Source organism: Falco punctatus, assembly GCF_963210335.1.
Source record: "Falco punctatus genome assembly, chromosome: 2".
In the NCBI taxonomy this organism is placed as follows: Eukaryota; Metazoa; Chordata; class Aves; order Falconiformes; family Falconidae; genus Falco; species Falco punctatus.
Genome location: NC_137581.1, coordinates 33,957,869 through 33,970,966, shown reverse-complemented (window position 1 = coordinate 33,970,966; position 13,098 = coordinate 33,957,869). Strand labels below are relative to the sequence as shown.

General features: G+C 35.8%; 1 protein-coding gene across 1 annotated transcript in view; it reads right to left on the bottom strand.

Moving 5' to 3' along the window:
- Positions 1 to 13,098, bottom strand: part of VWA8 (von Willebrand factor A domain containing 8) — a gene marked incomplete at its 5' end in the record, with an annotated part of 184,294 nt that overhangs the window by 152,287 nt on the left and 18,909 nt on the right. Inside the window, 2 exons of the mRNA XM_080376822.1 lie at positions 10,078 to 10,188; positions 12,297 to 12,427. Of these exons, the coding sequence (XP_080232948.1) occupies positions 10,078 to 10,188; positions 12,297 to 12,427 (242 nt within the window). The remainder of the gene's footprint in view (positions 1 to 10,077; positions 10,189 to 12,296; positions 12,428 to 13,098) is intronic.

Sequence of the window (13,098 nt, the reverse complement as noted above, 5' to 3'; positions counted from 1 at the left end):
AAAAAAAGGTACACACTAATCCTGGTACAGATCTCCACATCAAGTTTCCTTCTCTGAAAGACATTTAATATCTAGCCTCATAATCAGTATCTGAGGAACCTGGAATAATACCATAAATAAGCAATAGTCGTCAGATTATTTCTCTCCCACTGAATCACCAATTCTTTCGAAAAGCAATCAGTATGTGAATTTTATCCTTTTTGTTGTTAATTCAGGACATCATACTCTACTAACAGGCAACATAAAATTCCTCTCTCCTCATCCAATAAAATTTGTACAAAGGACAAATTTTGTACTAACATTCTTCTCCAGGAAGGTCACTGGACAAGTCCAAAATCTGCTCCAACCTGCTTGAATAGAAAACTGGAGTCTCCAGCAGCCAGTCCAATACCTGGCATGAACAAAATGCTATTTTGTCTACATGTAGTTTGGAGATACAGCCAGAATATGCTTTAACAAACAATTTATTTGCCAAGTTGGTTGGATTCTGCATATTATAAGTCTATGAAGACTTTATGACTGAGTTTTACTAGCCAGAGGAAAATACACATTCTGTTCATATGGTTTCAAAATATTTTGAGTATCCATAGTATCTTGTTGACTCATGTTGAGACACGCACACTATAGATGAAGGCTTGCTGAAGTAACAGGCTTCCAGTATCAACATAAATCTCTCTCCTGACCTTGTACATGAAGGCAATTGCTGTAGGGGTAGACAGCAAATATCAGTAACTATGTAACAACCATTCACTTCAAGAAAGAAGATGCTCTCTATTAGCAGTGCAATCTTGATAAGCAGCCTACTGTATCATCAGATTACAGGATCAACATTTTAAAATTACATAGTTTCCGAAGCTTGGAAACTATATGAAGTTTTTATTCAAAGTTCTATTGCTCAGTATAATAATATTTCAAAAGGTACACTACAGATGATCTTTGCCTACCTATATGTATCTTTTATAATCAACTTCAGGAATGGCTTAGTGCACAGCCAAGGGTTTTAACTTCTTAATCAAAGACACCCCATAACAACAATACCACCACCACCTGGGTGCTAATTTACTCTGATGGCTTTCTTCCAAACTGTGCTTCTCCTATATCTTCAAAGCATATCTGAAATACTGGAAATTTTTCTTCAAATTACAATTAAATAAATGCACAATTAATCTACCTCGAAAGTTCTTGCGTTAAGTAGCATACGGTCTGTTCTTAAGACTGAAACAGCCACCTATCTCTGGCTGAACTATGATATTTCTGCATCCTGGTTAGTAATAAGTTTTTGCAATAAGCTAGGCATCCTCTGAATCATAATTTCAGTTTTATCTGTGTATTGATGGACTGGTATGGAAACTAAAATGCATTAAAAAAATCAGAGGAAAGAAAGTAAGTTTGCAATCTGTCACTGAAAATATTTTTTTCAAAATGTTTCCAAGAAACAAATCTTCATAATTCCATAATGAAAACCCAGAAATAGCTGCAATGACTCCCTCTCTCACTAGCCTCGTTTGTTCTAAACGTTTAACATAAAACACAATTTGACAGAGAGCACTTATATTGTGCAAACTTGATGATAAACCTGAGATTAGAAGTATTAATTTCTGTTAAAAAGCACAGAGGGATTTGTTAAACGTTTACTTACAGTAAATCTGAAACTACAGCGAGAGACTACTTTGCTCATCAGAGGAGGACAGACACTGTTGCCATCCCATGCAGGATGATAACCTGCATACCTGCTCCAGGGAATACCTGCAGCTACCACAGGGCAGAAGCAGAAGCCCTTCAAACAGTGCTGCCCTCATAGTAATGGATTTATGCAATAAATACATAACACAGAGTGCTTACCCTGGTTTCAGATTGCACCTACAAAAATGTATTTTTATCTTTAAAGGCAAAAAACACCTTAGGAACAATACAACCCTAAGCAGACTTTCATTGTCTTTCCTGCAGCTAAACCACGGTGAGGTCCTCCACTTACGCAGTGCAAAATATGACAAATGCAAGAAGCTGTAAACCCCATTTTTGACACAAATCACAGTATATAAGCATATGGATGAAGCTACACAGTGTCAGAAAGAGAAGACAGGAAAAAAGCTGACCGCAATGTACATACTGAAATGCACGAACACCAGAGAAAGGAGGTTTTTATAAAGCTAACCAAAATAGTTTGTAAGGGCACAAGAAATTTGAACAGTGGAGTTTAAAATACCAGAACTGAAATGGTAGTTCCTTCAGAAAAATGTTTATCATAAACCAGAAAACTCTGGTTGCCCTGAAATCCATGAGGAAGGTTCTGAGGAACTCTCAAGAGCTTTTGTTTTCAAACTTGAGCATCATTCTGAATACAATGTACAGGCTATGCTTCAGAACTGCATTACAAATATGCTGCTAGGAATTGCTCAACAGTAACCTGTAATTGTCTCTTTTTCAGAAGCTACCTCAAGATAAGTTTGGGGTTTTTTCAGAAGATGACTTGCCCCTGCTCTGAAAACTGGATCCCTTTAATGGCATCTTAAGCCCAGCAACCATAACTACAATGTGGAAAAACAACAGTACAAGTAGCTCAGTGAACACGAGAACTAATGAGGTAAGGTTTCCCTACATCTGCAGCCTACGTTTCAGATGTCCCTTTCAACGCAGTATCTTGTTCCCTCCACCTGCACAATATCCCACACAAATTCACCCACCCAAGTCTTTCCATTCACTCCTGTATCTCATAAACATTCCCACAATGTAATGGCCAGATGTCTCTTACAGTGAAAAGAGATCCTTAACAACCATCTGGTAAAGACAACACAAAACTTTGGCTGGTTTTGAGCTAACACAATGCTGACTGGCTGCAGCAGGCTAACTTGGAACTATTAAATCCATCGTGCAGCCTGTCTTCCAGGGATGGGAGGTGGACATTAATTTGAGTCCCTGTAACCTACCAAGCTACCAAATATTACAAAACTCAGAGGAAATTGATATCTTCTAAATTTCTTTCCATGGGTCAATTACAATTAATCAAATATTTTAAATTTAAATCATTAAAACTAACTAAGAAGTAAAAGATACCAGTAAAAGAAATCACAGAGATACAGAAGGGAATATGCTGTGAGCTTTCACTCCTCATTTTACGAGGGAAGGAAGAGGGCATTGACCAAGACTTGTAATTTACTGTAAGTGTCTCAGGTCATTCCTTTAAGAAGATGCAATAGAACTAATAAGATCATCACTTTTTAAATAATAGTTTTAATGAAAAAGTGAATCATCTAGAAATTTAGAGACAGTCCAAAGATTGATGTACAAACAGATGTTCAGGGCAGTAAAGCATATAAGGCTGTCTCCTATTGGGGAATCTACTTTGCCAGATTTTAAAAATATCTGTAAGCAGCACGTCTAATGGTATACCACTACCAAAGAATATCTTTCAATACATTTGTTCAGTTTTAAGGCTTCTTAATTCCTTATTATTTTGTTTTCCCTCGTGAGTTGAGCAAACAAGAAAGCTGTTGAGCAATGCTGAAATGGATGGCTATTTAATGGACTGACATGATAACACACTTCCTCTAAAATAAATAAAGTCAAGATTTAAGTAGTAAAATAAAGGGCTATTAAAAGCCATGTTCAACCGGTTTCAAAGCAACGTCAACTTTTTATGAAAACTTACTATTAATTTATTCCTTAAATATTTGTAAAGTCTTGTGTTGTTTAAAATAACATGTATTAATAAAAAAGTTCCGAACTTATAACATCATTCAAAGAAGAGATTACAAACAGATTTACTATTCATCTGTGTACTCTATTTTTGGTTACAAAATTTTTCACTTTGTAGATGATGATAAAGTGTAGTTTTGCATTTTACAATTTGGGCCACATATATACTGAGTTGCATATATTTTAAATATGATGCTCAGGTTTTATTAAAAGCAATGTAATTGTAACTACTGTGGTTAGTCAAATTGAAAAAGTATCTTAAAAACTAAATAGTTCAACCTTTCTCTCCCTCAGTAACGGGAGGGGTGGGGGCTACATCTTCACTATTCAGCTTATCTCCCTGCTGAGTTAATCAAGTGTTTTCTGGGTGAATTTTACAGCTAATTTTCCCCCATCAGGTTAGGAAAATTACAGGGCAGGTTGCATTTACTGCCGTTACTTACTACTTTTTTATTTTGGGAAAAAAAAAAAAAAAAAAAAAAAAAAAAAAGACAGAGAAATTCCAGTATACGACAGCACTGTCAGCCAGGCTAGTTAGTATACAACGAGAGATTCAAGCTGTCCACATTCCAGTGAGGAAGAATAGCCTGAAATGATGATCACCTAATTCATGATGCAACACCATGGCACAGAATGAAAAGCAACTAAAAAAGAAACAACCTGAATTTATTGGAGATTCGAATCAGAAAACTGGGCTAGAAAAGTTTACCCCAGGAAGTGAATAGGCATACGATAAGATCATAAATATGTTAATATGACAAGAACAAGAACAGTCTTTCATGTCACAGTCATTGATTTTAGCTTCCTCAGTCATTGATTTCAGGTTCCTCCAAACAATTTTTTCCCCCTTTTTTAAACTACCATTGTCAAATGAGCTGTTTTATTTCTTTCCCCAACAAGACAGTCAGGTGTTTTTGAAACAGTGTGTGCAAACTGTATTTACAAGAGAATTATGTCCCCCACTTAGGCAGGGCCCGGCCATTTTAGCTGCTTCACACCAAGTATATTAGTACAAGAGTACATTTACATCAGATCCACAGAAGTTTGCATCTTGGGCAGATAGCAGGCCCAGGAGCACACAGTCTGAGCTTCTGAACATATTTACCACTGCAAATATCTGCCAACAAAGAAGCCTAAGGGTTTTTCTCTTCATTCTATACAACTCTTGTCTTCTGGACAAGAATTAGTGAGATGGGTTATTTAATTTTTTCTTCCTGATGAGTAGCAGAATAAAAAGGAAATTAACCACCTGACAGATATCTAAAAATTATGAAGGTACTTATCATCTGTAAAACACTACTATTCAGAGCACCATCCATCAAGTCTACACTGCCAATGAATGTTGTGACCCCACATACGACAAAGTATTGCCCCTTCCTGCATTGTAGGAAATACCAGCTGAAAAGAAAATGGAATATATATATATATATATAACAGACACAAACTTAAGAAAAAAGAACCCCACACCTTTGATTTTAATCTGTAAGGATTTATAAATACACAGTCCAACTATTCCTCACATCACATCACAGACATTCACCTATTTGCCCTCTACATCAAAACAAGATACCAGAGTCTGAACTGCTGACCTAAAAAATCCAGCTATACGCTGACACTTTTAGAAACATACAAGAAGTATTGCAAATGATTAAAACAAAATCACTTTTACTAGTTAAAAGTCTACTATATAGGGGTCCATATCATGCATTTTCTTTTCAGATACGAGACATAATATGTCAACGTCAATAAAGATTAACTTGATCCAAATACTATTAGTTTCTACCTAATATTTTCCTCTTTCTGTGCAATGTTGGACACAACAAGAAAATGATAGTAACAATCTGACTTCTGCAGCACTGCATTGCTTGCCTCTTCTTTTTACAGACTTTACTATCTAGCTCCCTGTACTAGATAGACAGATATTACAGTGACAGTCAACTACGTTACAAGTTCTGACAATGCCTTTGCTGTGGCTAACTTACCAACTCATCAAAAATCCACTGTCACCTTCAAGACAGTATGTTAATAAGTCAAAGAATTACACAATTTGCACTCACTGATTCATCTTTTTAAAAGCTGAATTATTCTTACCCATCTCTTTGCTAGGGTATAGGAAGAATTCTTTTTATAAGTATACACAAACATATAAACATGTGTATACACACACACACTCTATAATTAATTCAATTAATCTCATGTCTTGTTTTATAATTCTCTTTTTTTGATTAAAAGAAACCAAACTCAAGTCAGTGTAGTGCTACTCCAGGGGATTTCATGTCATGTTCATTTTACAGACAGGATAGTTTAAGCTGTCATATCTGTCACTGTGAGTGTTTAATTGATTACTACATGAAGTCTTTCAAGCCATGGTAGAAGACAATTTTTCTGATATCTTGACAATCCATTTTACATTTTATCATTTTATGACTTACGGTGCTGATGCAGTTAAGGAGGCAAAAGTATTCTATTAAAATGAGTATGTTCATATTAGTTCAAAACACACCAAAACTGAGCTTAATTCTGTATACACAGAATGACAGTGATACAAATACTTATCCACTCAGTGGATACAGCTTAATCAGCAAATTTTCAAATTGTGTTTGTAATTTTTCAGCACATAAACCATACAACATTTTTATACTTATTCCAACCTCAGTTAGTTTGATATTAAGTGTACAGAAAAGCCTGTACACTTAATAAAGTGCTCTGCGTTTGGGAAGCTTCTTTTATTTAATGCAAAAGCTGGAAGATGCAGGGTAAACAAAACCAGGCATTCCAGGCAACATGGTTTGTGGCACAGTCTGGGAGAAATACACCACTCAAGCACTAACAAAACGGCTTAGCTGCTCTCCCAGTTGCATCCACTACTTTAAAATAACATAGGATTTCCTTAGATGGAGTAATTCGTAACGTAGGAGGTTGTAGTAATAAGAGTTTAAGCCAGAGGTGTGCCTTTTAGAGCTGTACAGACATAATAAATAACAAATCTGCATCAAAAATGGGGGGGGGGGGGGGGCAGGGGGCGGGGGGGAAAGGACATACAAATATCAAATCAAATTCCTTAATGTTTTGAAAATACAATAGGCTGCTATTAGAATCTCCATACTGGTTCAATCAAGTTGGTGTCTCAACCACACAGTTACAGAAACAGTAAACCACTCTGCAAGACAAGCTCTTCTATCAATAAAAGCAAAATCGGAAGCTGCCACTTAAATATTTAAGTAATACAATTTTAACTAATTATTTGATACACAACATAATTAACCCCTGCAAGAAATTACAAAACTAAAACCAAGAGGTTACTTAATTATTTCACTAACAGCAAGAATGACATTTCTAAGGCTTTTAACAGTGAATTAAGTGAATTAACAGCTGAAACCCAAAATTAATGGCCCATGGTAAAGACAAGAAAACAGAATTTTCTGCTGTCAGTACTTGAATGAAAACAAATTCATTCACCATTACCCCATAATAAGTCCTTTATTTTACACAATTTTAATTGGGAATGAATTTGATAATTCAATGTTTAGCTTTATTTTGATGGCACTTATTTCTGAAGTAAATAAACAACTTTTTTTTTCCCCACCCTTCATGAAGATATCTAACTTTCTAATTCCAAATTTTCTCCCATTTGATTCACTCTAGTACTAAGAAATGCTAATATGCGAGAATATTTGATACACTGGCCCCTCAATATACATTTCAATACAGAATTTCATCACTGCTTCCAAATCACCATCTTCCAAATCTATCTTAAATGACGAAATGCAATCATATTCAGTAACTTCATGTTAAAATATATCAGACATATTGAAAGCCCTGAGAAATCAATTTACAGTATTTAATCTGTCACTATTAAATGTAGAGCTATAAACAACCATATCATCTTAACAATCCCTCACAGACTACTTTGCAAACCTTTGTGGGTCTGCAAACCTGATGATTCACTATATTACCGTTATTTCTGATAACAAGATGCCAGCTTTCATTACAGTGTATTACTATTCAAAGTGTAGGATAACTGCATTACTAGATTATGACTTGCATGCAAAGAGCCTCATCTGTCTTAAACAACAGTTAAGTTTTATTTGACCCACAGAATACAGTGGATGTTCTGGACACCAGACTTCCAAGCTTTGCTGTCTTCTCTTGGGTGCAATGAAGAGCAAGCATGAGATTCTACAGGAAGGGAAATGGTACGTAAATCTCAAATGCATAGCCTGTATTCTTTAGTCCCTCATATGAGTTCACTTTGTCTTTAGCTCACCTATGGCAATGAGAGCAATCCAAGCTCTTTTGGGAGTAGTTTAAGGCTACCTACTGATAGCCTTCTCTGCCTTGAAACAGTTCATGGTCTGGGGTTTAAAGAAGAGTAGTGTCTGGCTTCCGTAAAGTTTTGAACTGGCAGAGCCATCAGCAAACCTCGAAATCATTAAATGGACTAATTAAAATTTACACCCAAGCGTAACCTGTAAAATTTTATTCCCTTTTATTATTGAGCTATAATTAGTTCTGTAATGTTTCTAAACGTAAGTATGTACCATACTTTATGTCTCTTTAACTAAAATGTAGGGTTAGAAAACTTCAGCTGGAACATCACTATCTAGGAGATTCATCTTTCACGTTTCCAGTATTTTAAAAGTGCTCATCTAAATATTTATGATTTATTTTCTAATTTTCTATTCAGAGCTTAATCATACGTTGGTTACATTGGTTACATATATGATGACTAACACATGAGCTGAGGGAAGACATCGTGATTTCAACTGATTTTAGTGCTTTGGTATCTTGTTAAAGGAAAGACTTGGTCCAAAGTACCACTGTGGTGGATTCTGATAAAAATCTTTTAACTGAACATTTCCAACAGATTGAGGAAGAAAGGTAATCTTAGACCTTTACATTAGAAAGCTAATCTTCCTAGAGTGTTCTTACTGTAGCTTCTACAAAGTGAAGCAAGCTGCCTCATACTTACACTGGGATCAAAACTTTCAGACAAATACAGCGTTAACAGCCTATCCCACATCTTGGTGAGCTTCTTGCAGTCCCTGATACAGCAGCTCTTTCAAATGCTAGTTATCTGATGTTTTTACACCAAGGGTAAATTATCTTGACTATCCTGTAGCAAGTGTGAGGATAAGACTGTCCATAACAGCAGGCAGCCATGGCGCTAACACAAGTTAATGAGTTAACCCCACAGCCTACACAAATGCTCTTATCCTCTGGTAAATGAAACACTGTTTACAGCCCTATTACACAGTACAGCACTTTAAATCATCTCATGTTGTGCAACCCTCATGTCATTATTTGAAGACCTAGAAGTAACAAAAAAAAATTTACTTAGATTAGCTTTTATCCTTCATTCTGATGATCTTCCATTGCTCAAAGTAATTTATCGGGGTTTCAAGAAAAATCTATGTTCAGGTTTCTTTAAATTTTGGAGTCTGATAAAAAAGAGAATTGGAAATTAAAGAGAAAAAAAAAGGAAAGAAAAAAAAAAAGGAAAAGGTTTCATTAAAACAGGGAATAAAGCTTTCAGTCTTTTCTTCCTCTTCTGTTCCCATCTCCCTTTCCACCTACAAATCACTTGTATGATGGTGGTATGATTAATCTGCATAGCATCGCCACCTGAAAACTGTTCAAGAAACCCTATTTAAATTTACACTGTATCAGAGGAACTGACCTCACCCTGATTAATTACAAGCCTAAGTCATATACAAGTTTTAGGCATCTAGGAAAACAGACATTCTAAATGACGTGGTGTATTTTACCTGCATAATCAAAAGGGAGATGTGCCATTGATAACTTAGAGAAAACTTACCTAATCTAAGTCACACTATGGTTGTACTAAATCAGCTAATGGGCATGGGCAACACTGATGGCAGCTGTGTTCAAATCATTATTTCACTCCAGACCAGCAGTCAACTTTCAAATCAAATCTCCCAATTGCCTCCATTTACCATGCTTGGGTTTCACAACAAAAAACAGTCTTAAAATACATGAACTAGACTCTTTTTCAATGAAACTAGATCAGAAGATTCATTTCAGAAATAAATCTAATGTGCTACAAGTGTTAGGGAAGAGACACACCAAGAGAACTGCATGTCTAACTTGTGCAGAATGGATCTCACTTGTTACAGAAGCATATAAAAAATGGTCTACCTCAATAAACCCTGTAGTACTCTTAAAAGATCTTGGATTAGGATAAAGATAACATTTTTTGTAATAATAAGATCAACAGTGTTTTATATGAGACTTTCTAACTGCATCATTAACGTGTCAGTCAGTACTGTACTGACACATACTAATTTTTCACCATATAAACCATTACTTCCTTCAAACTACTTGTAAACAATAATTAGGTGGTGTGTGACTGCAACTTGCCTGATCAAGATAAAAAGCACTGCCATCTCGGATCTCACGTCGCTGTTTGAGGTCAGTTTCTGTGGTGTCCCTCGACAGTGCGATATATTCAACCTCCCGCTTTGTTAGCTCCTGTGGACAACAGTCTAAAGTTATTACAAAAATAACACTATAACCCCAGTAAGTGAACTTTAACAATAGGCCTAGTGGTATAATTGTACAAAAGAGCTTTAGGCAGCAGCACAATGATCAGGAATAACTCTGAACAAAATCTAATATCTCTTATTTTTAAAATGTTTACAGTGTGTTCTGCCTCAAACAAAATGGTTTGAATTTCTGCTCAATAAACTTTTATTTTCCCCAAACCTGTTCTAAAAACATAATAACCAGCTATATATTCTTTCCATTGAACATCTGTGACATCCTGTAAATTAATCTTCTGGTTCTGGACTCTGAAAAACAACTAGCATCTGCAAATCATGAATAAAAATCAGAAGGTTTCTGTAGAAGATTGAAAAGCTTCAACTCTCACTGTTCAGTAACATTTATACTGTGATGCAGTTGTGATTGTTAGCTGTACATGCTTTGCCACTACACTGAACTATATTGTTCTTATCCACTCTCTCTTTAATGTCATGAGATGCAGTCTGTATCTGTAAAACTACATACAGACTATTTAAAAAATGAGAACCCTTAGGTTATTGTTTTGTTTATTTTGATTCAATGTAAGATATATTTAGAATTTTCTATCTTAAAGGAAAAAAAAATCCCCCATGTATTTATATCTGATGTTCATGCTACTTCCATATCTGGGTTATCATGTGTTCTGCTAGCAAACTGATTCATGCTGAAACGCTCTAAGCCCTTACCCCTCAAATGAAGGTAAGACAGAGCTGTTAAATATATCCTAAGAAGCAGCTTCTAATTCTAGTTGATGAAAAAATCAAGCAGATATAAAAACCCGTGAGAATTACTTCCTTTCCACTTTTTAAGTGCCTATTGGTTTTACAAAGCCACCAATTCCATTATGCTGCAGGTAGATACAATTGTACTTTCCTATAATTAAAGGGAAAAAAACCCAGGAGGTGGAATATAGGAGAGTTTTCTTCAACAGTTGGCCCTGTGTATGACCACATAGTAGTAGCTTTCAGCAACAGCAGATAAATGTTTTCCAGGCTTATACAGCTTCATCAAAAGGGACCACAGCATGTATCAGCTGAGCAAAGACCAGCTTTCACATGACTGGCATGGCATCGAAATGGTAAGCTGCAGCCTTTCTACCACAGCTCAGGTGCATACAAATGGTGGCATAAAAAACCCCACACGTTCTGTGTCCCATGTCTGGATATCAGGTGTTTCCTAAACCTTTTTTTTTAGGTTATTTACTCTTCTTATTTAAGGAATGCATTGAGCTATCAAGTAGTATATCTGGTTTGCTGAATTAAGAAGTCTTTCCTGAGCTTTCCAAAGCTCACAATCTTGCAGCTTTCTTCTGTATGCTTTACCTCTGAGAGCTAGTCTTTGAATCAGTATCTTGTTGATTTTTAAAGGAATGGCTGATCTTTATGACAATTGATTATACACCTCCATTTGTGATCCTTCTGCCCAACCAGATACTAGACAAAGTTCATGGCAAAGTCCCACCCACATCACCTTTTGGGCAGACAACCTCCTCTTCGTGATCGCTTAAGGGCACGGACAATTTAAACATGAACTTTTGCACATGGTGCTGCAACGGTTTATGCAGATGTGTGTATGATCCTCTCTTGGAATGTGTGAAGGACTTGCCGACATACCTCTATTCTTTCTAATCACTCACTGTAACTGTTCCCAAGTGTTACTCAGAACACTCCTCTCCCAAATCCTTTCCTTAATTTCTTCTTTTTTTTTAATATAATGAAGCAAAAACGAGTTGTTGTCTTTAACAGTAGGCAGATATCTTAATCTTCTAACATACATAATGCCTAGAACAAACTGTTTCTCCATTTGTGACAGCATATGGTAACAGAGTTTTCCAAGTCTTCCCCATCCCCCCACCCCCAGTTTAAGCAGAAAAACATGCATTAAGATGTCTGTACCAACAAAAACTGAACTCTGGAAAGCACATTTATGGAAAAACTTATTTACCTCCTAAGTAGCTTGCTGCAAGATCTTCTAGGACTACCTTTTACCATCTGGATAGCGGAGGAATGACTGATATTAATGCCTATGTCTCAAAGAACTCAAACCAACATACTTACCAGATATTGCATGGCAATAGATCGCCGGAGAGGCCCAGGAGGACCAATAAGAAAGACATCTTGACCAAGAAGATCTTTCTGCATTATCCATCTTAAATGGTGGACTACAGACTGGGCCAAAGAATCTGTCACTTTGAAACACAAAGATAAGAACACATTATTTAATTTTGAGAAGTGTTAGATACATAGCCATTCACACAAATTTTTGTTCTTACCTCCAAAAACAAGACAAAGACAAAAATATGTGCTGCTCTAAAGGTGGATAGCTGAAAAGCTGGGAATTATACAGAGAGTTTATATTAGACTATGTAATTCACATAGAAGTTTATATACCTGTCTTACCCGTTGCCTTTTTCTCTGCCCAACTTCATCCTTAAAAAAAAAATAAATCTGACAAAAACCAGAAAAAAATGATGTTGATTCTCATTTCACATTAAACTGATAGTTTTTATTACCCAATATTGAGTGGACGTTTCAGCATCAGTTAATATAACTATGTTATTAGTAATTTGTAAAAGATTTATGCACCCTATATCCCAATGATTCTGTGAATCATGAACTTAAAAAAAAACCCTGTGCTTGCATCAGGCTAAGATTAATGTTCAGGGACACATTTAATTTGTTATTTTCTTAAAAGACAATTGCATTCCTGTTTACATTTTGACATAATAAAACACAGAATAAAGTTATCGAGGAAATGCGAACCTTGCAGTATCACTACATCAATACCACGCAGCTTCCAAAATAGTAACAAAAAACTCAAAGCAGATCTACTTATTTCTATTAAGAATGCCACACCTTT